Source organism: Aquarana catesbeiana, linkage group LG01 (genome assembly GCF_042186555.1).
Source record: "Aquarana catesbeiana isolate 2022-GZ linkage group LG01, ASM4218655v1, whole genome shotgun sequence".
NCBI lineage: Eukaryota > Metazoa > Chordata > Amphibia > Anura > Ranidae > Aquarana > Aquarana catesbeiana.
In genome coordinates, this window is record NC_133324.1 from 312240493 (window position 1) to 312267947 (window position 27455).

A 27455-nucleotide genomic window follows, 5' to 3' on the forward strand; every position below is an offset into this window, starting at 1 on the left:
AACCTTAAAATGACATTCCGAATAAAATATCTATAAAACTATCCTTTGCTCAGTCAAGTTCTTAAAAATGTCTGTTTCTACTTTGCACTAACTGAAATCTATTCAAAGATAAATTAATCTGTACAAATACTGATTATTCAGCATATATATATATATATTTACTAATAGTCTAAGAGTAATGCTTCTAAGAGTTTCCGTGATGTACAGTATCTAGGTTTTTCAGTGATATATTTGGTACAGAAAACTGGAGGAAGGAAAGTGATTGGGTTTCCCATAGCATCTAGATGTTGGCTTTTGTTTCAATTTTGTTACAATTAGAAAATGATAACAGTTGGGAACTTAAAGTTTCACTATGGGTATTAGTTATTTTCTTCCCTCCGCTTTTTAATATTCAACCTCACTTATAATAGTGTCTAGAGAAAAGCTCTCTAAGGCCCCATACACACTAAAGCCTTCTACACACGGTCAGATTATTGGACGAATTTTCGTCAGTTTTTTGTTTGATGCTAGTCTCAAATTGAAAGTGAAGAGGGTACTCACCATCAGAAACACTTCTGATGACAGAAATCAATGTCAGAAGTGACGTATGTGTTGAATTGTTTTATATGTGTTCTTTCATTTCTGAGCATGCCTAGTCTTGCTTTTCAGATTTTTTTTTTGTCAGAAAACCGTACTAATGAAAAGAAAATCGGACGTTGTGGTCACATGAGACAAAAATCTTCAAGCCTACATATCCAGTTTTTGTCTGCTGAAAATTCATAATTGGCTGCCAAAAGCAGCATACAAACGATCAAAAAATCAGCAGATTGTTCATCGGATGAAATTTATCTTCAGATTTTCTGACCATGTGTATGGGCCTTTAAGGTTTGACCTCATATTATATGGTTTTGGTAAATCTGAAGACAAAAATTTGAAGAAAATCTAATAGTGTGTATGGGGCTTAAGACAAACTCTAATGTCCATCCAAAAGGGATATTTCCATTTTTTGTAGATGTTAGAAAGTTAAACAACCTGACACTTTCTCAAACTCCTCAACATTACTGGTGTGAGGTCTACATTTGAAATTCCTTTGTCTGAATACCTTGTGGCCACTGTTTGGGAGCGTTGGGGGGGGGGGGAGGGGGCGGGGGGGGACTACATGTTGCAATAGAAAGTGCTAAAATACAGTGGGGGGGGGAAATGCCCAAATATGTCAGATGAACACAGAGTTGAGTATTATGAAAGGGAGATCTTGCCATTGACAAAATATACATTTAGGATGGATTGGATCTTTACTCTGAATTGGGGTTTTATCAAAGCGAAAGATTCACATAATAATTGTTGATCATAGAAACCATATTTTTCATTTTACTCTTCAATACTTCACAAGAAGAACGAAAGTAAGAATATGATTGGCTGTTCTGGGCAAAACCTACTGTCTACAGCAATTCTTTCTTTAAACGCCCAGTTTTCTCTTAGGCTGGCCATAGACTTGTCTAAATTTGGTCGGTTTAGCAGGAACCGGCCTAATTTCAATCCACCTATGGGCAGACTCATTGTTATGAAGTCGCTCTATCAGTACAACCAGCCTGTTGGGTTTTCCTCGTGCGATCACTGACAGTGGCTATAGCCGCCAAAAATGACCATTGTATTCTGATGGCGGGTAAACTGCCCGCTGTTAGAATATGATAGTGCAGCGGGAGGGACTGGCTGTGGGACAATACTGTGTTGATGGGAGAATTGAGAATTGTCTTCCATTCTACCCATGGTTGAAGGAAAGAAAATTGCATATCCATGGCTTGCTTTACTATGCTATACAGAGTTGTTAGACAATGCTCTTCTATTAGACAAACTAGGGTTGATTTACTAAAGGCAAATAAGCTTCGCCTTGCAAGGAATTTCCCCTTAGCTTAGTGAATGTTGTCAAAATTCACTTTGCAAAGAATATACAATCAAATACAAAGAAAATAATTTAAAAAACTGCATTTTTGCTAGCACACGATTAAACAATGGAAGTCAGGTTCACCTCATTCACTAAGCTAAGGGAAAGCTCCATTGCAAAGTAAAAAGCCTATTTACCTTTAGTAAATCAACCCCACTGTCTCATATTGTCCTATTTAATCTAATACACATAAAGTGCTACAGAAAAATAGCAAAATACTTGCTTCACTTTCTTTGGATGCACGTTTGAATGAAACTCCTGAAAATACGAATAGGAACCGAACCACACAATTTGTATACTGGAATGGTTTTAATAATAAAGTGGGTATTGCATATAGCAACCAAGCACATCACAGTCATCTGTCCATTTGTGCAAGCTAAGAACCATTTAGGCTTGTAACCATACACTGGATTAGGTAGCATGGCCTCACATATTTTCTTACTCCAGTTTATAAACAAGAATGGTTGTTAGTTTTTTAGAGGTGATTTACTAAATGCAAATAGGTTATTCACTTTTCAAGGACATCTTCCCTTGGTTTAGAAAATCAGGTGAACCTCTGCAGACTTCCATCAGCCAATCATGTGCAAGCAAAAATACTGTTTTTAATTTCGATAGCATGTGAATAGGGTACACTTTGCAAACTGAATTGTCACCACATTCACAAAGCTAAGGGAAAATTCCCTTGCAAAATAAACAGCCTATTTGCCTTTGGTAAATCAACCCCTTAATGTCCATTTTCAATACAGGACACTCTTATTGCACCTGTTCAGTGTGCTTTGCTTGCATTGTTAAGAAGGGCAAACTTTGTGGTCCTAATGGTAAAGTCCTTTAGAATGTAAATGTATAATCCATGTATACATTTGTGTGTGTGTGTGTGTGTGTGTGTGTGTATATATATATATATATATATATATATATATATATACACATACATACACATACACACACACACAGACATATGTTAATAAATCTCAATAGCTACATAGGTATGTTTGCACAATTTAAGTAATGCAATATTTTTACTGTTGCAGACGTATGAATCTTCACAGTAATATTTGCTGTACCTCTTTTTACAAAATGCTTTTACACCTGTCATACTACATAGAATTAAGTTATTTACCATGGACCATTCAGGTTGATGTGACGCTGCTTAGTAGAAGCAAAGCAATTTGTATAGAGCAGCTGACGGACAGAATCATCTTGTTCTAGATGAACTGTGCAAACTATAGAAATTAAAATGGAAATAACCAAAAGACAAAACGGTAAACTGAACATGGTGTTCTGTGTTCAATGGCGTTTATTTATGAAAAACAGAATAAAGCGGATATTTCTACTTAAAATGAAATTGCCAGCACACCTTAAATAACCAACTATACAGATAAGAAACAATTCTGTGGAATGTCAGCAACATCAAAGAAATGCATGGATTTAATAAATAATATAAAATGAACTCTTGTTAAAATATAACTCTTGGTCTATTCCTACATAACTACCTTCATTTACCAAAGTACAGCCGAGTCCATAACAATTGAGTTCAAACAGGATGAATGAACATGTGCACAGTTTTGCTGAAGAGAAAGTAATATTTACCTTGCCATGGCTAAAATATGTACATCAATATGCAACACAGATGCCACAAACGAAAGTTGCATGGGTACAAGTGTCAAGACACAGAAGCATTGGCTAATTCAGATTGAGAAAGCAATAATATAATGCATGACTGCTCCTTCCATTAGCATAAATTACAACAATATTCTCTGTTCTCTTAATGATAAAGGAAAGAATGGAACAGCTACATTTTTCCAGTATAATATGGTTAATACAAATGATCAAGACCACATCCCTGGTCTCCCTGCACTGTGATCTACCTTCCTTGAAAGCCCTGCACCAATACACATTCATACAAGTGCAGCTCAATAAAGGTCAAGCATAATGGTCCTGCATCTAACATTCTTGATTATTTTTGCTGTAGGTAATTTACTTTGATCTAGATGATCTGATCAATCAGGGTGGACATGTTCCTACAGGGCCATGTGCTAATGTTCTTGACTTCTCTGAGATAACAAACAATAAGCTACTAGCAGACTTATTACAGAACACACAAATTTAAAGTGATCGTTTAAAAGCACATTAGCAAGCCAAATGCATGGACACCAGAACTGAAATTTGTGTCTACTAAGTACTGTACTGCGTTCAGTGTACAGCAATGTCCTAATTTATTGTCTGCACAGGCATCATCATGAAGCATTTAATACAACCACACATAGATGTCAAGATTGTCACTTCATAGCTCATATACATTTTATGATGCCAATAAGGACGATTGCTCTTAAATGCTGGTTCTTTGCAAATTTGAGCAATTCTGGAGGAAGTTTCATGTTTAAAGAGGTCTGATTATAGTTTCTTTTTTGTGTAAAATATTCTTCTAAGCTTTTCGAAAATTCTGCAATCCTGAATTAGCAGTATAGCTTGAGCTGGAAGAAAGCTTTCTTATATTATATGCATATGCATATATAAGATGTACAGTTTTCTTTTTTTACAGTGGTGGAGTTAGCTAACATGCAATTATAAAATATTAAATTAATGTTGACATAGCTGCAGCAAGTGTCTTAGGGGAGTTGGAGACTATAAAATCTACAGTAAGCTACAGGATATCTAGATAAAAAAAAAAATCACCAAATATTATATGAAGTATGAGCATCACATGGGTATGAGGTGACTGTACTACACCAGCAAAGTGGACATCTTACCATCCAATATTGTGTGAAACTTTCCTTTCAAGGGTTTCAAAAAATAGTTTATCTCTTTAGAAATGTGCTTTTTTTTCCACTGTATAACCTTCAATATTGTGCTTTGCCAAAGTCCTGACCACTAGACTAACCCATATGTTTATTTCTGGAGACATCTAAGGAAATGTATACTGATAAGTCAACCGTTTACCTGCAACACTTGCTCAAACTAAAGCAAATAAATAATTATATTTTATCAGTAGCAAATACTAAAAAAAAATTGTGAAAGAAAGGTGCCTCAACTCCTGTGTGGTTGCACCTTTTCTCTATTCACTTAGCTTCTGTGTACTTCCTGCAGTACAATTGATTCGTAGAAGTGTGGAACCTGACAAATCCGGTCAACGTAATCCTTAAATAATTTATACATGAGTACATATCTAGAGAGAATAAGGATGAGCTAGCAGGGGGGAAATATAATATTCCTCTGGACCACAAGGTGTTTCAAGGTCAGACATCACTAGAACACAGTATACATGAGTGACATTGTATGAATCGAGAAGAATACACGCAGTTTTCAGTGACATGCTGAGCTTAACTTGAATGTTGTCTCTCATAACAACCAGTGGTGATACAGCTTACATCCTCTGCACTGTAAAGCAAGTAACTGCTTCCAAAGATTGATCTCACAAACAAGCAAATGGTTACAAAATAAATTTAAAGTAGGGTTCAATGATATTTGTCAAATGAACCCATTGTTTTGCCAAGGGGTGAATCTGATATACATTGAAAACAGTGAAAAAAATGTGCACACAAAGCCAATTCTCTTAACTGGTAAACAGGTTTTCTAACAAATATTGTTAGGCTCAGAACCTATGAAGTATGATAACCATGTTACAAAACAATTTGCTGTTTCTACAACAACAAAAAGTGCAACAATAAAACAAGTTTCCTTAGTCATCTAGTAATATCATTTGTATGTGTGCATGTTAACAATTTTACAGTCTGTGGAAAGGTCTATAAATCACATAAAAATAATATGATATGTTTGATAAGTTCTATAACAACAGTAATGGGATGCTTTTTATCTAATTCTCTCTTAGCGATATGGTATTTTGTTTAGGTGGTCAGACTTTTATTACTTACATATGATGGAGCCATACTGAGCACAGCACTATGGAATTTTACCCAGACTAGTTAGTAATATAAACTGTTCACAATAAGGTGCTATGTGAAGTGATACATTTTATGAATATTATTTTATTGCTATGCAGTACTGGTCCTACACATCAGTGCCCAGTCAGTAACAGTCTTTGCACCTCCCTCCGCCATAACTATGGCTTCTACTAACACAAGCACAATAAGAAAATAGTTCTACAATGATGAGTAACCTAGGTTGTGACAAATTGACCTAGGACAAACTAACCTAGATTGTGGAGCTGATTACAGAAATTGTGTCTATAAGCTTACTAACTGTATTATGCTATAACATATCTCCATCCTTATTAGTTTTAAAATAGTTTAAAATATTAAAACGGTTTATCTGGATTTCAAAACATATCTTGTTCTGGCATTTGACTGGGTCTCTTTAGAGTTTCTAAAGGAAAAAAATGATCTTGTTACCATTTGCTGCTTTTTTTTTTTTTTAAAGAATCTAACCACTGTTGACAACATCAAGGAATGCACGTTAAAGTAAAATTTAAACACAATGAATCTCATTGTTCCCTTTAAAAGTGCAGCTAACAATTACTCGCATGTTCATACCAAACACTGCATGTGATTTTAATACAAATATAGAGATTCATACTTCACAGTAGTTTTAATTTTATCCAACCAATAACCATTTGACTCCTGCTATAACATCACATTCATTAGACTCCCTTCCCCAGTGGTTCATTAAATTGCTTACACAAGGGCGGGTACCACTGCAAGTAATTAAATCTAGAAGAGAAAGTAATGTTGAGTCACAGGCCTCCCAAGGAACTCCTTACTATGAACGTAAATATAAAATGTAAGATGAGGATGAAAATTACAGCAGTGTTTTTTCTCACGCTATTGTAACAAATGTTTTAAATTAATTATTTACAGATACACTTAGACGTCTATGTTATATATAGTGAATCTGTTTCTAGGAAGTATTCAAGTCCATTGGCACTTTGCACTTTACTGACAAAATAAAAAGGCTAAACGCTAGGGGCTGCCATGCAGTTGCAATGCCGAGTCACTATTCGAGCAAGGTGTCATTATAGCAACACTGTATATAGCAGGAAGTAACAACAGAGCTGTCCAATTGTTTTGTCCTGCCCAATTCAGAATATTAACTCGAAGTGACAATGGTCATAGCTCTGCATCCTTTTTGACACCTAATAGAATGACAGCATTAGAGGTCCCAACATTAGACATATGAAAAACAAGGACAGCAACTTCAGATAGTAAAGACTGATTTAGGACTACAGCATGACGCGTACCAAGATTAACCAATGTTCTCACCTGCTTTTCACTTCAACAATAATCTGATTTTATAAACAAAATAAAAATAAGTGCATTTGACCTGAAAAGGAAAAATCCTGTATTTATAATAGCTGTAAACGTATCTGAAGAATGAACTTGATTAAAACTGTGCTAAACTGGCTAAAAGACCACTGGACAAAGCTGCCATGCACTCCAGTTTACCAATAATTACTCTACTATGATATTTCTACCCTCATACACAGCAAGACAGTGGCAGCCACTATTTTGGTGAACACATAGAAATGGGTGAATATTCTTAGTATGTACATCTTGTAACCACAGGACAGGTAAAAGTCATTGAAGTGCATAACAGTATCATCACACTGCTAGTTCAAAGTCAACAGTGCAAGTTGGGAGGACAAAAGGAAAAGGGGCAATTATGGCAACACTCAGGAAAGCTATCATCTTGCGAACATTCTTAAAACTTGTCAATGCCTTCAGAAAACATCCAGGGATATGTCGAAATTTAGACAAAAAAATCAACGTAAAAGCAACTACTGCAAAAAAAAAAATTCATATTCTTGTCTGGCATACACCAAAGCATGCATATGCCATGATTAAAAAAAAAAAAAAAAGAAGGTCTGATGCCTTGCTTCTTCAGCATTAAGAGATAGGTCATTCAGGGTAAGCCGATGCAATAGAACGATGAGCTATCACTAAATTTGGCAACTTTCACAACTCTTCTGTTAGTGAAAATTCATCTTTTCTTTGCCTCGAGCTGTGTGACCTCTTCTAGACTTCAGGCGGCAAGACCAGTCTTCAGTAGACTAGACAATGTGTGATGCAGGCTCCCAAACTTTCTCCTATGTACACCTTGCTTTTGAGGGCCATACAAGTAACTAACATCAATGCTGTAGACCTTGGGCAAGGTGGTTTAAGTAGTTATGCCTAAGAATTCTTGGTCCAGTCCTGCCACTTAAAGGCCATTGCTATTTCTGTGACTGAGCGGTGGTTTAGAGATCTCTACTACTGCAGATCGGGACTTGTTCAGAAACTTTGGAGCCCGACGTAATAGCCTCTGTGCCTCAGTAAATGCTTCAGTTAGTTCTTTCTTCCACTGTACAAACTCTGGATCACTCTACAAAAGCATAGTAAAAAGAAATGAATACTAATACACAACTTGTAAAAACATTTAAAGAGCAAGCAGATGCGTATTTAAAACAAAAGAAAAACTTTGATCAGCCTTTCAAACTCCCATGTATCAAGAGTTTCAAAAAACATTTTTTTTGTTTTAATCTTAAAAATCTGCATTGGGATTTATGCTTCAAACCTCAAGAGTTTCAAAAAACATTTTTTTTAAATCTTAAGAATCTGCAAATCAATAACTTGAGTAGGTAAAGATAAAGTAAGATAAAGTAAGAGTTGTATTTTACTACCACAGGGAAAACCTATTTTCCTTTTAGCCATTGTGGCTCTTGTTTTTGCATTTAGAATAAATCTGAGGATAAAAAAAAAAAAAAAAAAAAAAAAAACTTTAAAAACTGCTTATTGCAGCCATAGTATCAATGGCCTTTAATGGCCTTCTAAAAATGTAGCATCCCTTTAATTAGGACTTAAATTCAAAGACTGAAGTACAAATATGGAAGAAATAACTATGCAATCTAAGGCTGGTTTCACACCTATGCAAATTGGATGCAGGAAGGGGAACCCGCATCCTATTCGCAATAGCAGGAGAATTTGATCGGCTCTCTATGGAGCCGGTTCACATATCTCTGCCGCGTCTCCGATGCGAATTTGCACTTTTCATACACAAGCTCCTATCGTTTTGGTGTCACACAGATCTAAAGACTATAGGCATCTTGCACTTGTGTACATTTATCTCTCATTACCAGACCCTGTCTTTTCTGTCTGCTACTACCACCACATTTCTCTTTCTTTTTACCTGCATATTTGTTGTACAGTATACTCTATATCAAGAACACATATATTTTCATAAAGATACTCAGGAATAATATTTTTACAAACCGATTTGTATAGTTCTATCTGTGATTTGTATTGTATACAATTACGCAATTACCTCTATAGTTGGCCTCTACTGTGCATAAGTTTCTTTATATTTTAATGCTAAATAATGCAATATGTATTGCATTTGGTTTTCTTTAAAAAAAACAAATGTTTTGTTTTGGAACTACATTTCCCATGATGCTCATCTACACTGCAGAGCGCATGAGCATCATGGGAAATGTAGTTCCAAAACATCTGGGGTGCCAAGGTCCGCCATTACTGCCCTAGGAGAAGCGCTCTCCCGGGGGGGGGGGGGGTTACCTTGTGGGCGCGTTCCTGAGTCAAGCATTTGCGTCCATAGACACGAATGTTGGACTCAGCCCCGCCCCCGGGTCAATGGATTTGATTGACAGCAGCAGGAGCTTACCTGCTAATCTGGCCAATTTATGCTGGCCATAAACTATACGAAAAATCGGCCAAACCCATTTTCAAAAAACAAACATTCAACCGTGAGCGCAAACAATAGTGCCATCATGTAATGACCGATAAATTATTACATAAATCATTGCATTTTTAGTGAACATAAATGATTGCATTTTTTGTTTGTTTTTTTTTACATATACCTAGTGCAAACAGTTCGGACGGAAAACACATTAACCTTTCAACTTATCGTTCGTTGGGCAGAAAATTTCCAAACTTGTCGTTCTTTTTTTGGCTCAAAAACGTCCCAACGATTATCGATTTTGTGCCCATTAACTGGCCGAAAAGCAAACGAACTGTCTAAATGACCGAATTTCGGCTGATTTTTCGTATAGTGTATGACCAGCATAAGTCGGGAAAAGTTCCTATCCGAAAATGCGATCGTCTGTGGCAATTCCGACGCGCAAAATCCCTACGCATGCTCGGAAACAATTCGACGCATGTTCGCAAGCATTGAACGTCATTTTCTCGGCTCATCGTAGTGTTGTACGTCACCGCGTTCTTGACGGTCTTAATTTCAGCAAACTTTTGCATGACTGTGTGTATGCAAGACAAACTTGAGCGGAATCCCGTCGGAAAAGCCGTCATATCTTTTTCCGACGAGGAAACCGATCGCGTGTACACGGCATTAGGCAGGCCATAGATGGTGCAAATTTCGATGGGTTGCAGGAAAGAAATTTGCATGATTCCCCATCAACACAGACAGTGCTGACAGGGGAGTCCCTCCTGCCAAGCAATTGTCTCCTCAGATAAAGACAGTGATTATTGCTAGTGGCTATACAATCTTTCTTGCTATTATTGCTAGCCACTAGTAATCATAGCAAGAAAATGTGGCAGGCTGGTTAAACCCAAGATGATCGATTAACTTGGTACAATCAGCCTGCCCACACACGGTTTGAATCTCGGCCAGGTCAGCATTCGAACTGTCTATGGCTGGCCTAACACTACCCTCTACCTAGATTGATAATGCTACCATCCAAAAGGTGTCTCCTCCAGTGGAGTGGAGATGTGTTACTGGCTAGATTATCAGGTGAGAATAAAGAGAAAAAAAAGCCTAAAAAAAAAAAAAATAACGCAGCCACCACATTAAAGATTCGGAAGTTGCAATATATTACACTTTTGTTTTTGGGTTTAATACTGCTTTTATTAACATTTTTAAATATTATACATTTTTTTATATTTGCAGCAAACACACATTTTCCAGAGTCTTTTCAAATGCAACTGTTCAGGGGTTAATGTGGACAGCTCGCTGCTCTTTGTAAAGAGCTGCAGAAAATTGTGAGTGCTATACAAATGAAAAAAAAAGCAAAAACAAAAGCCTAACTTTAGATGGCTTGATTTAATGAATAGTGAACACAATATAATGAAGATTAAAAATATTAAGAAAGGGTAACATGAGCTCATTTCGGATTCCCAGATAACAGTGATTTACCTCACACTGCAGAACAAACTGTTTTGCTCCTTTGATCCTTAACAGGATACATTTCTTGTCCTTGATCTGAGTATCTTCCACAGAGACTATCTGTTCCATTGTCAAAAGATTTTGCTGCACGATAGGAGAAAAAAATAAGACAGATATTTGGGAATTAGATCCAACCCTGTATTGGACAACACTTCTATATATAAACACTATACGTAAAAGGAATATAATTCAAATTACACTTCTTTGGAAAATTAAAACTAAACACCACAAGCTAGTATGGCAAGACAGACAGGTGCAAGTGAGACTATCCTAATACGCTCAAATATTTCTAATGTTACTGCTGGAGAACACGCTATGCAATTACTTAATTCAATCCATCAAAATGAATCTTTAACCAGCTGTGAACAATGGGTGTGCTACACATACCACATGGTGTGTGTAAGTACACCTTTGTCCTTCTGCCCCACTTTAGGGTCCCCCTTCACACTTGCCAGAAATTCCCAGCTGTTAAAAAGACAGCTGGAAGGTGCTACATAAATACAGCAGGTGCAATAGTTCCTGCTGTAAAAAAATGGACACTGTTCACAAATGGGATAGGGATACATAGTAACATTGTTACTTTTCTATCTACTATTTTATTCATCTGCAGGTCAAATGGAATGAGAGCATATGCATATGGTGTCAGTTAAAGCAAACTGACCAAAAAGAAAAAAGGTTTTTGTTTTTAATTAAACACCTCAATAGCTTTTAGTATACAGTAACCAGTCCTAATTATGCCATCGTATTATTATTTTATTGCCATTTTTTTTCCGTAATTTCTATTTTTGTAACCAGTTGTAATTTTTAAAACTTTTTTTTATGTTTAATAATTTTTTAATTGTAACAAAAAATAAAACTGTAAAAAATTGGAAAAAAGGCTTTATTTTACAATCTTTTACTGTTTTGTGCCATACAAAAAAACCCCCATGATTTTAGTGTCAGTTTAAACAGGACAAGTTAGGCTTGGTTCACACATATGCATTTTGAACTGCATCAGATTTGCATAACGTGAACCAGACTTGCTTTCAATTGAGTCGGTTCACATATACGCGGGCCGGGTTGTGTTCTAGTAAAAAGAGGGTCCTTTGTGTTTTTCAGTCTGGTTCAGGTGCGATTTAAGTGTCAAATTCGCACCTGAATTGCTGAATGGAAACTGGCCCTGCATATATGTAAACCCTGCCTTATAGAATACATTTTTTTATTTTTTTAGGCCATCATGCCTTTTGTCTATGGATTGCAATAAAATGTATATATAATTGCCAGGCAAGATCACAAAGAAAAAAAAAATATATTTATTGTTATCTTAAATAGGAGGAGTTCCAGCTTGTACAAAAAAAAAAAAAAAAAAATTATATATATATATATATATATATATATATATATATATATATATATATATATATATATATATATATATATATATATATATATAAAGTCAGCAGCTACAAATACTGTAGCTGCTGACTTTTAATATAAGGACACTCACCTGTCCAGACATCCCGCAATGTAGGCATCGGGTGAAGGCGCCGGCATCTTCACTAAGGGAAACTAAGGCAAGTCAGACTGCACTTTCTGAATGGTCCCGCTGTCTTCTGGAACCTGTGCGTCTCCCAGAAGGCAGCGTGGGGAAGAAGGAGGGGCCAGAAATGTCGTAGATTGCCGCACGATTGTGATGATCTTACTCTGAAATGGGAGTGGATACCTGGTTTTGACGGGTATCCGCTCCCCCCTGAAAGGTGCCAAATGTGCCCGCGGAGCTTCCCCTTTTGGCTGGAGCTCTGCTTTAAGTAATGACAAAATTTTTGGCAAATAAATAGGCCAATAGCAAAAATGTAAAGACTGCTTTGGTCCATGGGGGTTTAGAGGTGCGAGAGCTGAACTGGTTAAATCATCAGATTTCAGGGGATTGGCTGGTTACCAATGGTGACTGTACTTTTGACATCATCACTGCTCTTTGCATTATTTTATCAATAAAGTAAACATATTTTCTAAAAGTGTTTTCTGGGAAGTAATTATGCATTTCTAAAAGCTATTCATTTTTATGATTATTTAATTTACCAATTCATGCTAAAAGCCCTGAATCATTGCCATTTCAGATAAGCATTAGACTTCAAGCTACATTAGGGATTCTAATGTAAAAAGGGATTTCTGGAACCAGGTCACAGCTAAACTATAACAATATCTAGAGGAATGCGGATTGTTACCACCTTACCAAGTGATGTTTTTTTTTATAAATACGCCAGGGTTCCTAAATGAGAAAACAACATTATCAACAAACTTTCTATATGTACGCTGCACCACGGTGTGCTTGGGTAACAACTATTCCCTTTGCTAATACGTGCGTCCGCTGCAAGTGCTCTATAAACTGTATGTAACACCAGCTACATACAGTGTACAGTGCTGTGTTCTCAGACATCCCAAGTCTCCCACGAGCGTCTCCCGGCTGGGTCCATCACAGACAGACAGAGCAGCCCGAGCGGCCGAATGGAGTACGGCTGCGCTGTCTGTGGCTGAGTGACAGGCGGATGTAAGGCGCTGTGAGCTGAGGCAGAGGGGGCACCAGCCTGCTTTGGCTGCTGCATGGGTACTTTTTTTTTTAAGGTCGGGTCGATCCGGCCAATTCAGCAGGGAAGGGAAGGAGGGGGTGGGTGGGGGGGTGGGCGGAGGCAGAGAGAAGACTGTGCACTGTCTGTGATCTGCAGGCTGTAGCTATTAAAAGAAAAAACTTTCCCCAGTCCACTTTCAGGTGCCGCCGCACAATAATCTCCTGTGCGACAAGCACATGACAGTCCTGGTCTCTTCTATATCAATCAGCCCGGCAAGATCGGGACTGTCATGTACTTGTTGCACAGGAGATTATTGTGCGGCGGCACCCGAAAGTAATGTAAGAGTCCGCTTGACTGGAGAATGTTTTTTTTTTTATTTCTAATTGCTACAGCCTGCAGATCATGGGTGCCCAGTCTTCTCTCTGCCTCTGCCCACCCCCTTCCTTCTGGGGAATTCTCTGACTGGGATGGCTGACCAGCAGCCAGACCCCAGGACCAGGAGCTTAGCCATAGCAGCCAGACCCTTGGCCCCAGGACCAGCAGCCCAGCTCCAGCAGCCAGCCCCTCGGCCCCAGCAGCCAGCCCCTCGGCTCTAGCAACCGGGCCCAAGCCCCAGAAGCCCAGAAGTCAGACCCTTGGCCCCAGCAGCCAGACCCTTGGCCCCAGCAGCCAGGCCCCAGCCCCAGCAGCCAGACCCTTGGCCCCACCAGCCAGACTCCAGGACCAGCAGCCCAGCTCCAGCAGCCAGACCCCTGGCCCCAGCAGCCAGACTCCCAGGGCCAGCAGCTCAGCCCTAGCAGCTGTGTAATAAGGCTGCATTTCATGGGCACTGGAGAAGCCCCAGAGGGCGGCAGGAGGGGGAGGATGTCCCCTCCCGCCACCTGTAAGAATGATCAAGTGGCTGAACTGCCACTATGATTGTTCTTAGGGTGCACAGAATCGCCAGCTGAAGAAGATGATATCTGGATATTGCCTCATTCAGATATCCCCACTCAAAGTCCAGGACGTCATATGATGGCCTATAAGGCGGGAAGCGGTTAAAAGCCCCAAAATATATTATATATATATATATATTTATTTTTTTTTAAAGCAGACACCCAAAGAGAATAAAATGTTGGTAGTTTGAATATTTTATGTTACACGACATTAGTGCAACTGTTAATGAAAGGCAACATTTCAGTAAAAAATACAATTCATTTCTGGTCATATAAATGCAATTTATTACCTATTTTTTTTGTAAAATATAAAAGATGAGGTTGTGCCGAGTAAATAGATACCAAACATGTCAAACCCTAAAACTGCATGTGCCAGCAATGTTTTAAAAACTCCTACAGGACATCATTTTAGAGTTACGCAGGAACACTTGTTCTAACATTATTGCTCTCACTCTGGCGTGCGCGCTGATATAGAACATGTGAAGGACAATTGCCATTTTCATACCTTGGTGCCCCACGCTAAAAAAAATGTATATGTCTACTTATATACTTAAAACATGTTTGGTTTAATTTTTATTTATTTTTACATAAATGTTATTGCTATCACATAGGGGGCCAATAGCATATAGGTGACAGGTTCTCTTTATGGAGACATCTATGGTCTATTAGACTCTGGATGTCTCCTCTCTAAACCACTGCAGCTGATGGAACACAGACTGTGTTCCTTCAGTTGCAAACTGCAGCACTGATCCCAGAGAATGACAGTTCCGGTCCACAAAGTGACATAATACACATCACTTATGTACAGGAGGGGGCCGAACGGACTGGGGTCCCCTGAGCTCCCGCTGCCCTTCCCAGCAGAGTAGGAAGTGATAGGCGGCTTCACAGCCGCTTGTGTCCACATGAAAGCTGACAGTTGGCTTTACTAAAGTACATACACTGCCGTTCACTATAGCGGCCGGGAGAGTGTAAAAAAAAAACGATTTCAGCACTGTAAAAATCCAAATCCCCAGCAAGTGGCTGGGTATTCGGATTTTACCCTTCCCCTCACCCCCCTATTCTAGCGCCTTAAGGTGGTTGCTTAAGCAGCATTATGGTAGCGCCGGCAGTGAAGCCGGCTTGGCTCTAATGAACTATTTAAAGCATTAGCAAGGCTGGAGTTAGGCTTTATAATAATCCTACCTACTTCATCTAAAGTAATAAAATATCTGCCTGTTGTGTAAGTGCTCTAATCTATAACAAAGATATCCACCTGCTTCTAGGTTTTCTAACAATTTTTCTCTAGCACTACAAAAATGCTCATAGATCTCTGAAACTGACTATTCAGAGATGTAGATCTTTAATCATTTGTCCACATACACAAGTCAATGTTGAAGCATGAGCAGTAAGCATCTGCAAACTGATATATTGATTCTGAATACCCAATGCAAATTTGTCCACCTAATGTATAAACCTTCAAACCATCTTGTCTAGAATAGAATTTCTGGGCACAATAAAACTAATGGCAAAGCTAACAGACTCATTTTTATTTCAAGTTGCCTCACCCGAGATTCTCCTTCTCCTCTCCATTCAAGTCTGTTGGGAAAGAGGTAAAAGTATCGTCGCTGCCACTGGGTCAGGAATGGGTTCCCCAACTTCAGCATATATCCATGCATGATGCAGTCCTTTCCTAGTGCATAATCTGTGCAATGTGAGAATGACTGTCAGAATTACTGAAGTAAACATGTTACAGTAGAAACCATATATTATGGCAAAATGGATTGTTATTGTCTGTCACTATTATTTAATCTTCCTTACTTAGACATCCATATAAACAGATATATAGATATAAAAAACAGAAGGCAAAGAGTATATGGATCTACTATAGGAAAAGCCAGTTTAAATCCTTTAAATGGAAACATCATAAAAGCGACACAATTTTAAAGCGGAGTTCCACCCAAAAGTGGAATTTCCACTGATTTGTCCCCCCCCCCCCTTCGGTGCCACATTTGGCACCTTTCGGGGGGATTAGGGAGTGGATACTGTTCCCACTTCCAGGAGTCCTGGCCGTGGCCCACAACGCCGCCGCTTGGCTCGCTCCTCCTCCCCCTGCAGCTGGGCCAGGAGGAGAGAGAAGCCAAGCCTTGCGCATGCGCAGTAGGGTTCCCGGCATAAAGCTGTAAGGCTACACTGCCGGGTTCCCTTACCCGCAATGGCAGCGGCATGCACCCGACAGCTGATGTAAACATCAGCTGCAGTGCCAACATCGCTGGACTCCAGGACAGGTAAGTATCCTATTATTAAAAGCCAGCAGCTGCAGTATGTGTAGCTACTGACTTTTAATTTTTGCAGCTGTGGGCGGAACACCGCTTGAAACAGATAGTGTGTTAAAATTACAATTACTGTATAACAATAGACAATTGTTTAAATGACAGGGAACATTTAGGTTACATTTGCCCAAACAGATTTAAAGCGGAGTTCCACACAAAAATGGAACTTCCGCTTTTCGGAACCCTTCCCCTCTCTGGTGTCACATTTGGCACCTTTCAGGGGGGAGGGGTGTGCAGATACCTGTATAATACAGGTATTTGCACCCAATTCAGGGCATAGACCCCCGCGGGGGGTCTATGCCACTTCCCGTCCCCCCCTGCTGTCTGCTGGGAGACACACGGGTTCCAGAGACAGCAGGGACCATTTGGATTGCGCAGCACGACCATCGCATGCGCAGTAGGGAACCAGGAAGTGAAGCTGCAAGGGTTTACTTCCTGATTCCCTTACCGAAGATGGCGGCGGCAGCATCTGAGGACCGAGGGATGGTTCGGCCTCGGGTGCCGACATCGCGGGCGCCCTGGACAGGTAAGTGTCCTTATTTTAAAAGTCAGCAGCTGCAGTATTTGTAGCTGCTGACTTAAAAAAAAATAAAAATTCGGCGGACCTCCGCTTTAAGTTTTTTTTTTTTATCAGTTGTGTATATTATTTCAGTGGATGTGCACAGTGTCATGCAGGAATGGTAAATTAGGTGTGAAAAGTAACCTTTGCTGTGCAAGTCATACTGCAAACTATCAATGACATTAATGGTGAAGGTACAAAACTACCAACAATACTAACAACAATCCTACATGTATTATTTCAAATTTGTAGACTACATTTTTGTACCCTGAACAATTTTTACCTTCTTCATGTCCCAGCTGCTTGTTTTTGGCTCTTTTTCGGGCTTCAATCTTATCAGTATCTGCATTGACAGCTTCATAAACCGTTTCTGCTACTTCTTGTTGCCAGCGCTCAGATATAACCAAAGGGAAGTTCTTGTACAGCTCCTGATCGCTATCAAGCAACTAACAAAAACAAAATGTCAAGTGTTACGCAGAGGGTAATCTGGGATAAATGTAACAGTCCATCTATCTGTATACACACAGATGGGGCATTGTCCAACAACACTATGTATTTCTTATTGCTTATGGAAAAGATTTACTGAAAAGCACTAAATACTTTAAAGTCTATGTAAATCTTTACCTTGTAAAACAACCCAAAACAAAAATGAAAGGGAAAACATTTGTGTATGCATAGAAAAAAATATTATACATACCTTTACCTATAAGTGATCACATAACCTCTGTTCTCAGATGCATAAGGATCTTAGAGAGCTGGGGGAGGAGAAGCAGCAGGACACTGGTCTTCCCACTGAATGGTTGTGCAGGAGGGGGAAGGTGTCATGACAAGTCTGATTATTGGAGAAGAGCAAGCTGAGTTCACAGTATAGCACAGAGAACTGACCATGTTGTTCTCTCCTGCCTAGTGTGGTTAGTTTTTAATAGGAAAGCAGAGGGACTGGCAGGATCACCAGAGATTTCACAATACTTTCTCATACAAGTACATGGTACAGCATGCACATATCAGGAATATGAAATTTATGGTTGACATATTCTTTAACTTATTTACATATTTAATTCAAAGATCTATGTAGAGGTTTTAAATCAAATGAGTTTATGTGAAAAGAATTTAATAAATCTGAATACAACATTACTGTATACCCTTGCTATGATCTTTTTTTGTTAAAGGGATATTAAATTCTCAAAATATTAAGCACTTTCAGCAGCTGATTTAATCACTCACGGAGTATGCATCTTCTTTATCTTTTATCCCTCTCCTATGTTCTAGTTTAACCATTTCAATACCGTGCATTTTTACCCCCTTCCAGCCCAGGCCAATTTTCAGGTTTCAGCACTGTTGCATTTTGAATGGCAATTGCGCGGTCATGCAACACTGTACCGATATAAAATTGTTATAATTTTTTTCATACAAATAGAGCTTTCTTTTGGTGGTATTTAATCACCACTGGGTGATCACCGTGACTTTAAGCTGTAGACACAAAAGACTTTAAGCTGTAATTGATGTTAAAGGGGGCAAGACACGGTATTAAGCACTGGGGTATGTAAACTTTTGATTAGGATAATTTGGGTAGTTTCTGTTGTGATTGTGATTTTAAAAGAGTAAACGCAGTTGATTGATAATAAATGGCTTCAGCCAAACACTAACCATGAGTGAAAGAAAAGTGTTTGTGTTATCATTCATATTCTCTGAAAAATGGCCAAGAAATCATAAATTCGGCCAGTGTATGTAAACTTATGAGCACAACTGTATCTCCTTTTTCCCCTGGGGATGAGCAGAGCAAATAGGGAGTGCAGGAAAGATAAGCATTTACTGATGGGGCAGAGAGTGGGCAGGGGTTTTCCTTTAGGGCTTATTTACAATATTGTGCCGTGTTATCATGCACTGACATGCAGTGGGTTCATTTTGAATGTGCTGTCAATATACCCCAGTATCTGTGCAGTGTGATGTATTCACATCTTTTGGTGCTTACTGTATATGTGGGTTGGGGTGTCATTCAAAATTAAAGTGGTATTAAACCCAAAAACTAAAAATGTTATATAGTGCAGATTACCAATCCTTAAATGTGGTGGCTGCATTAGGTTTTTTTTTACCTCTGTTTGCACCTTGTGATCTGGCCATTAACACACCTCCTGTATTAGAGTGCCCCCAATCTGAAGCACAGAGGCACCTTTGGACAGCAGCATTGTCAGTCGGGGGGGGGGGGGGGTGGGGGGGGGTAGTGTTAGATGTCTAGTAAATTTAGACTAACACTAACAAACTGAAGCCAAACTCCAGCTTACATTGCAGTTACACATGCAGTTAAAACAAGTTTTTTTTTTCTTTTGGGATAAAGGTTTCACATGAATAAATAAGAGGTGATTAAAGCTGATCATTGTAAGCACCCCTGTCAGTGGTAAATGGGTTGTCTCAACACTGGAAACTGATTCATTTGCAGGAGAGCTTGTTCTGTTGAAACACAACAGACTTACTGGCGGATTCACCAGTTTAATAGAAAGCCTAACAAAGAAAATTAAAGCAGCCACCACACGTAATAGTGTGAATGCAGTAGCCTTAAACTTGCTGTTAATTGTAGAACACCTAGAATATAACATACCTTAATGCCTTTTGTGTCCTCTTCATCAAAGGAGCCAATGTCAAATGCATCAGCTGCATTCACCTCTCCTCGAGGAGGAATCAGCGGTGGAGGATACTGAAATAAAAAACAAAAATGTATTGTTCAGCGATCAATCCCTTATACTTTCATACCTTTTAAGTATGCATAAAGCTTAATTTCAGACACTAGAAAACAAAAAAATCCCCCTAGCAGCAGAGCTCACCCGCACTACAAAAGTTAAAGCTCTGTAAGTCTAAGGGTACAGCAATAAGCTGTAATACTTACCTTATTCCTCTCTCCAGCTGCCTTCTTTCATTCTGGATGATCATTCCCCCAAAGCCTCTTCTCTAAGAAGCTCCATCCTCACATACAATGTGTAACCAATAGTCCTGCATTGTACTTGGGGATGGTAAGGTCCTGGCCCCAACCCAAAGAGTAGAAAAGCAGAGCACTGGCAGCAAGGAGAGCAAGGAAGACAATGCCTTACATCCAACAAAAACATGCTTGTTTTGAGACAGAGAAAATATGTATTAATTTTCATCCAGGCCTTACATATTTTCCAGTTAAATCCAGTTGAAAATATGTTAATCTTTGGTGAAAACATTAAGAAAATACAGCTCTATGTAGTAAAGGATTGTGGGGGACAAACCTAGTAAGTCTAATTTAATAAGTGGTCGACAAGCACAGACACAGTTTTGGCTGCAAAAACTGAAGTCAGACAAGTACATGATGCAATTTGATTGGCTGAAATTAATTATTGGATAACACTGTATATACATTTTAACTGATGGCATGCACACATAAATCTGATTAACTTGATGAAGCCAAACCATATCAGGTAAATGTACCTTTCTAGAATAGGGAACTGGTTCAAACTTATACACAACATATGAGAGTAGACCTGGCCACAGACCAGTGATGGCGAACCTTGGCACCCCAGATGTTTTAGAACTACATTTCCCATGATGCTCATGAACTCTGCAGTTTAGTTGAGCATCATGGGAAATGTTCCAAAACATCTGGGGTGCCAAGGTTCGCCATCACTGCCATAGACCGTGTGATTTTCTTTCCTGTAACACTCTGGGGGTTATTTACTAAAGGAAAATCCACTTTGCACAGCAAGTGCACTTAGAAGTAAAGTTGCTGCAGATCTGAGGGGGACATGCAGGGAAAATAAAAAACAGCATTTTAGCTTGCACATGATTGGATGATAAAATCAGCAGAGCTTCCACTCATTTCAGATCTTCCCCTTAGATTTACAGCGACTGCACTTTCAAGTGCACTTGCAGTGCAAAGTGGATTTGCCTTTCGTAAATAACCCCCTATGTGTTGATGGGGGAATCCCTCCTGCAGAGCTATTGTGTTCTCCCGGCAGGGGGTGGTGGGGGGGAGAACACATCGTAACTACGGGTAGCAACTAAAGCCACTGGCAATAATTGCATGAAAAAAAAGGCTGGTTGTACCCAAGTTGATAGATCGGTCAGCTTCTGCACAATCAGCCTGGCCATACATGGTTCAAATTTCAGCTGTTCCCTGGTGAACTGGCCAAAATTCGAACTAAGGTCGGCTTAGCTGAAACAGTTCAGAGAGGCACTGCTGAACAAACCAAGTGCACAGTGCATTATAAAAACAAAAAATTCACACAAAAGAAAACAAGCAGGTGCGTTGATCAACAGTTTAGTATAGTCCACCAGCTGGCTATTGGTGATAATTGGACAAGTCAAAGGGTGGTGCTGCTGCTCTCTATAGATCCTCTGGGGGCAGGAACATATCTAGACAAAACAAAAATGGAGAGAACGCAAAGCCGCCCTAGTGTAACTCAGCTTTAATATGGTAAAGTTAAAAACACTACAATGGTCAAACTCACTTGTGTGAAGATAGATACAGCATTAGGATTCCACTGTGGCCGCACTCCCAAAACCACTTCAAGATCCCGGCAGGGGAAGGGGGAGCCATGGACGTTCAACCTAGCTGCCCGGATCCACCACCATGCTCTGCACTTTGAGCATGGTGGTGGATAGCCTTGGATGTGCTGCCAGGATCCGGGCAGCTAGGTTGAACGTCCACGGCTCCTCCTTCCCTGTCGGGATCTTGAGGTGGTTATAGGAGTGTGGCCACAGTGGAATCCTAATGCTGTATCTATCTTCACACAATGTGAGTTTGACCATTGTAGTGTTTTTAACTTTACCATATTAAACCTGAGTTACACTAGGGCAGCTTTGCGCTCTCCTTTGTGTTTTGCACAGTGCATTATGACGTGGAATGAATCAAGTATATAAAAATGGAATATGAATAAAGAGTTACTATTGCAGGATCATGCTGATCATACTACAGTAGCTAATGTTGCACTAACATCTTAGTGGCATAAATGATCATGTACTTAAATTACAGATTTGTAAAATGGCCTTTTAAATTAGGGCTTGTTCACACTAGAATGCATGGGTTAAAGCACAGAGACCCTTTCTTTTTTTTTTTTAAGATTACAGCAAATTTGACAGAATTGACAGCAAAATTGAAAAGCAAACTGTAGTCCAAGACACCCAAAATTTAGCATGCAGTACTTTCTTCACAACACTACATGTTGTGAAAAGTCCTTTGAAAACTATGGAGGAGTTTCTCATGTCTATGGGGTTTTTTGTGTTGGAAAAATGCAGAACAGCTGGTGTGACCAAGCTCTTCAGCAAACCAATTGGGCAATATGTGCAGGATCATTTTATCCAGATGATGAAAACCTCTTTTAAAACAAAGTTTAGTCTACAGCCGTGGCCAAAAGTTTTGAGAGTGACAAATATTAATTAAGTCTGCTGCTTCAGTGTTTTTAGATTTTTTTTGTCAGATGTTACTATGGTATACTGAAGTATAATTACAAAACACTTCATAAGTGTCAAAGGCTTTTATTTTGAATTACATTAAGTTTATGCATAGAGTCAATATTTTAAATGTTGACGCTTCTTTTTCAAGACCTCTGAAATTCACCCTGGAAAGCTGTCAATCAACTTCTGGGCCACATCCTGACTGATGGCAGCCAATTTTTGCATAATCAATGCTTGGAGTTTGTCAGAATTTGTGGTGTTTTTTTGCTCACCCGCCTCTTGAGGATTGACCACAAGTTCTCAAAGGGAATTAAGGTCTGGGGAGTTTCCTGGCCATGGACCCAAAATTTTGATGTTTTGCTCACCAAGTGAATTAGTTATCACTTTTGCCTTATGGCGAGGTGCTCCATAATGCTGGAAAAGGCATAGTTCATCACCAAACTGTTCTTGGATGGTTAGGAGAAGTTGCTCTCAAAGGATGTTTTTGTACCATTCTTTATTCATGGCTGTGTTCTTAGGCAAAATTGTGAGTGAGCCCACTCCCTTGGCTGGGAAGCAACCCCACACATGAATGGTCCCAGGATGCTTTACTGTTGATATGACACAGGGCTGATGGTAGCGCTCACCTTTTCTTCTCTGGACAAGGCTTTTCCGGATGCCCCAAACAATCGGAAAGGGTATTCATCAGAGAAAATGACTTTACCCCAGTCCTCAGCAGTCCAATCCCTGTACCTTTTACAGAATATCAGTTTGTTCCTGATGTTTTGCCTGGAGAGAAGTGGCTTATTTACTGCCCTTCTTGACACCAGGCAATGCTCCAAAAGTCTTCTCACTGTGCGTGCAGATGCACTCACAGCTGCCTACTGCCATTCCTGAACAAGCTGGTGGAGCCCCAATCCCGCAGCTAAATCAACTATAGGAGACTGTCCTGGTGTTTACTGGACTTTCTTGGGAACCCTGAAGCCTTCTTCACAAATGCAGTAGAAATGTTTTTTATGGGATTAAGTTTATTTTCATGGCAAAGAGGGACTTTGCAATTAATTGCAATTCATCTGATCACTCTTCATAACATTCTGGAGTATATGCAAATTGCCATCATAAAAACTGAGGCAGCAGACTTTGTGAAAATGAATATTTGTGTCATTCTCAAAACTTTTGGCCACGGCTGTACTCTATTTCCTTTTCTGAACCAAAATTAGCTCACGTTTACACAAAGAAGTAATGTAAGATTAGTTACCTTTTGCATATATACTTGTTGCCAGTCTATACCTTTAAAGAATGGATGCTCTTTTACTTCAAGAGCACTGAAAGGAAAAAAAGGAGAATCATTTTAAAGGTACAGCTAATAACTGAAATAGTATTGATTACAGATTAAACATTTTCCCCTATTTTTTTTTTTAAACCACATACACAGATGTGTAACAATGTCACCAAACCATGCAACCAACTGTACCTGTAATATTCATCACTCTGCATACAGTCTAGTCCTTTTCTGTGCTGCCATTTGCTCAAGCTGCTCTTTATATTTCAGTTTTTTGGCAACTTACCACTTCCGATGCAAATCGAACAATACAATAGAATGTTAGGTTTATCTAAAGATAGCGGCCAATTAATTAGATGCACCCATCTACTACTAGGTAGACCCTCTTCAGAAAAGCCTGATTTCTATATGGCATGTATTCAGTAGTGAAGTGGAAGTATTCCTTAGGATTCTTGTATCACACACAGTTCATAGTTCATGGAGATGAACCGTGCATGCCACTGGAATACAGTGAAGTGAAACCAGTTTGAGAAGATGCATGCTTTGTGACTTATTCTGATGGTAGTTGCCAATGCAAAAAGAATAAACTGTTGGATATAAATGGCCACAACAATACTCAGATATGTTTTGGTATTCTAGTAATGCTGAATTGGTATTAAAGGGGCAAAATCTGTGCCAAGAAAAAATTCCACGCTCCATTCTTTGACCACCGCCTCCTGTCTGAACTGTGGACACAATACTGTGAATGTTATCTATTCTAGATTTTTCACTGTTGTTGCCACATGATCCCTATTTAGTGTTTTCACGGTTATTATAATCAGGTTTACCTAAAAGAAATGTTCACTGAGCATAAGGAAGTTTTTTCATTTTGGCCATGAATGTAGTTACACCCCAGCTTCTACTCACTGTGCCAGGCACCGCTTTGCTTGTTAGGTCAAGTAGAGCAGGGGAAGAATGCTTCTATGATTGTCAAATAAGGACCGCTTATTTACTGTTGGGGATACAGGGTGTTTAGATCACTGAACCACCTGATACTTGTAAGTCTCTTCTCACAATGCATACTCCAGATACACTGTTCACCGCTTCAGTCTGTAAACTGTGCTGTACATTACATACCCTTGACCACTGCACTCTGTAAGCTGTGCGGTACATTACATACTTGTTACTATTCTACTATGTAAGCTATGCTGTACATTACATACACCAAACTACTCTGTAAACTTTGCACATATTCTTGATCAAAGCGTTTATTGTCTCAACAGTTTTTGGTTGTTAAAGAGGTTGTAAACTCTGACAAAAAAAAAAGTAAAAAAAAAAAAAAAAAAACCCCTGTAAGACGAAAGGCATAATGAGCTAGTATGCATTGCATATTTGCTCATTATGAAATATCTACCTTAGAAAAAAGCTGTTGCAGTGGCGTCCGCACACCGCTAAGACAGCTGACATTTCCCCCCCCCCCCCGAGTTTCTTCCAGGTTCACGGGCTCCGGCGCTGTGATTGGCCAGAGCTGCAATGACTTCCCCCCCCGCGCATGCGCACGAAAGCCGGCGTTTACGGCACAGGGCTCGGAAGGAATGGCAGCCGTGGCTGTTCCTTCAGAATGCATGCGCCAGTGATGTCATTGGCTGTATGTAATGTAAATATCTTCTAAACGGTACGTTTTGGAGATATTTTCATTACCTATTGGTAAGCCTTATTATAGGCTTACCTATAAGTAAATGTCAGCAGAGGAAGTTTACTTCCTTTTTAAGTAGGCCCTTACTATTTTAATGATGTTCTCCTGTTAACTTTTGCTATATTATGTGCACAGAAAGCATATGTCATGGAAAAGTTTCCCCTTTTTAAAAAAAATATTTTAAAGCCTAGGTTCACACATATGCTGTGCCGGAAAAGCAGGGATCCCTGCACGCTTCCTGCACAGTATTGCAATCACACTGTTTTTTGCGATCTGCTGTGGGTGTCAATACATAGTTAATGACACCTCAAACATATCACAAATGCAGTTCAGTTTGCCTTCTCCAGATCACATGGTACAAAACAACCAAGCGATCCATTTGTAGTGTGGCTCCAAAAAATATACCTACATTTCTTTGGTGCGATGTGGTGCGCTTTAAGCCCATTCAAAACAAATGGGCTCAAATCACACCGCAGTGAATTTCATGTAAATTGCACAGGAATACAGTGGTTCCTGTGCAATTCACATGCAGGTTATAGTGTGAACCGGGGGTTAAAAGTGATCCTTTGGAGTTTTATACCTATCCTAAAGGTCTTACTGGCACAGCAATTATTACTTTTTTGTGGGTGCAAGTACTTTGGCATATGCATGCAGTGTAAACTAAGTTTTTATATAACCATGCTCCTTTACACCAGTGGTTCTTAACCTCAGTCCTCAAGTACCCCCAACAGGCCATGTTTTCAGGTTTTCCTTTATCTTGCACAGTTGGTTTAAATCAGAGTCATTGACTTGGTATTTTGGACAGCTACTTTATCTAAGAGAAATTCCCAAAACATGGCCTGTTGGGGGTACTTAAGGACTAAAGTTGAGAACCACTGCTTTACACCATGCCCACTGATCAATGTGATATAGTGGCACTCAGAGTACAACATTCAACTTTTTCCTCTTTAGTGGCCAAGAGTGACCCAAGTCTATTCAAATCCTAAAGAAGCCTCAGCTGATTCTGCATCTCACTTACATATATTACAGATTTCATATTCCTACATTTCTCCTGAGTGAGAGTTAACAGATTACCACACTGTGACAATATGTGTAATAGAGATTTGAGGTGACATGAAATGCAAACTACTACAAACCTGCCACCCTGGCATCCAAGTCTCTTGCTGACGTCTCTCTGGAGAAGACCTTCCAATAGCGACTTGAGCTCTGGGGAGAACGAGTCCGGTAGCTCCACATTCTTCATATATTTTAGAGAAGAAATGAATTTTAAGCATTACTGACAATGAACACACAAAAAGATTACATATTTATCAGCAGAGAAGTTCTATTGGATGAGACACAAAAAATAAGAAGTACATAGACTATTTCACCAAGTAAAGGCTTACCATGGTGAGTGTCATCCTGTCAATTTCATGTTTATCTTTGGTTTTATGCTGTCTGAAAGGACTGTGACTGCAGTATAAAAGAAAGAAGCTAAAATTAGTGCATAGAGAAAAGAATTGCCCTGAGAAAAAAAAGTCTTTACAGAGGATGCAATCAAAGCTATACTGTATGTAGTCAGCTCCTTGAAACAGAATTAGTTGTTACATCTTACAGAACCAAGAGATAATACCTTGTATAGCACACTAAGCAATAATTGTTTTCTTAGGTGCTTAGTGACAAACCTGTATAACCAGAAAAGAATTTAAAATGAAAGTCTGACTTTTCGAAGGTGAAA

At 39.2% G+C, this 27455-nt stretch overlaps 1 protein-coding gene across 2 annotated transcripts in view; it reads right to left on the reverse strand.

Annotated features, from left to right (window-relative positions):
* Positions 1-3200: 3200 nt before the first annotated feature.
* GRK3 (G protein-coupled receptor kinase 3) overlaps positions 3201-27455 on the reverse strand; it is a 452072-nt gene continuing 427817 nt past the window's right edge. For both annotated transcript variants that reach the window (XM_073629456.1, XM_073629466.1), the window contains exons 14-21: positions 27124-27190; positions 26875-26975; positions 24040-24106; positions 19990-20085; positions 17677-17839; positions 16070-16206; positions 11015-11128; positions 3201-8236 (exon numbers count right to left, since the gene is read on the reverse strand). In XM_073629456.1, the coding sequence (XP_073485557.1) occupies positions 8075-8236; positions 11015-11128; positions 16070-16206; positions 17677-17839; positions 19990-20085; positions 24040-24106; positions 26875-26975; positions 27124-27190 (907 nt within the window). In that variant the 3' untranslated portion in view covers positions 3201-8074. The remainder of the gene's footprint in view (positions 8237-11014; positions 11129-16069; positions 16207-17676; positions 17840-19989; positions 20086-24039; positions 24107-26874; positions 26976-27123; positions 27191-27455) is intronic.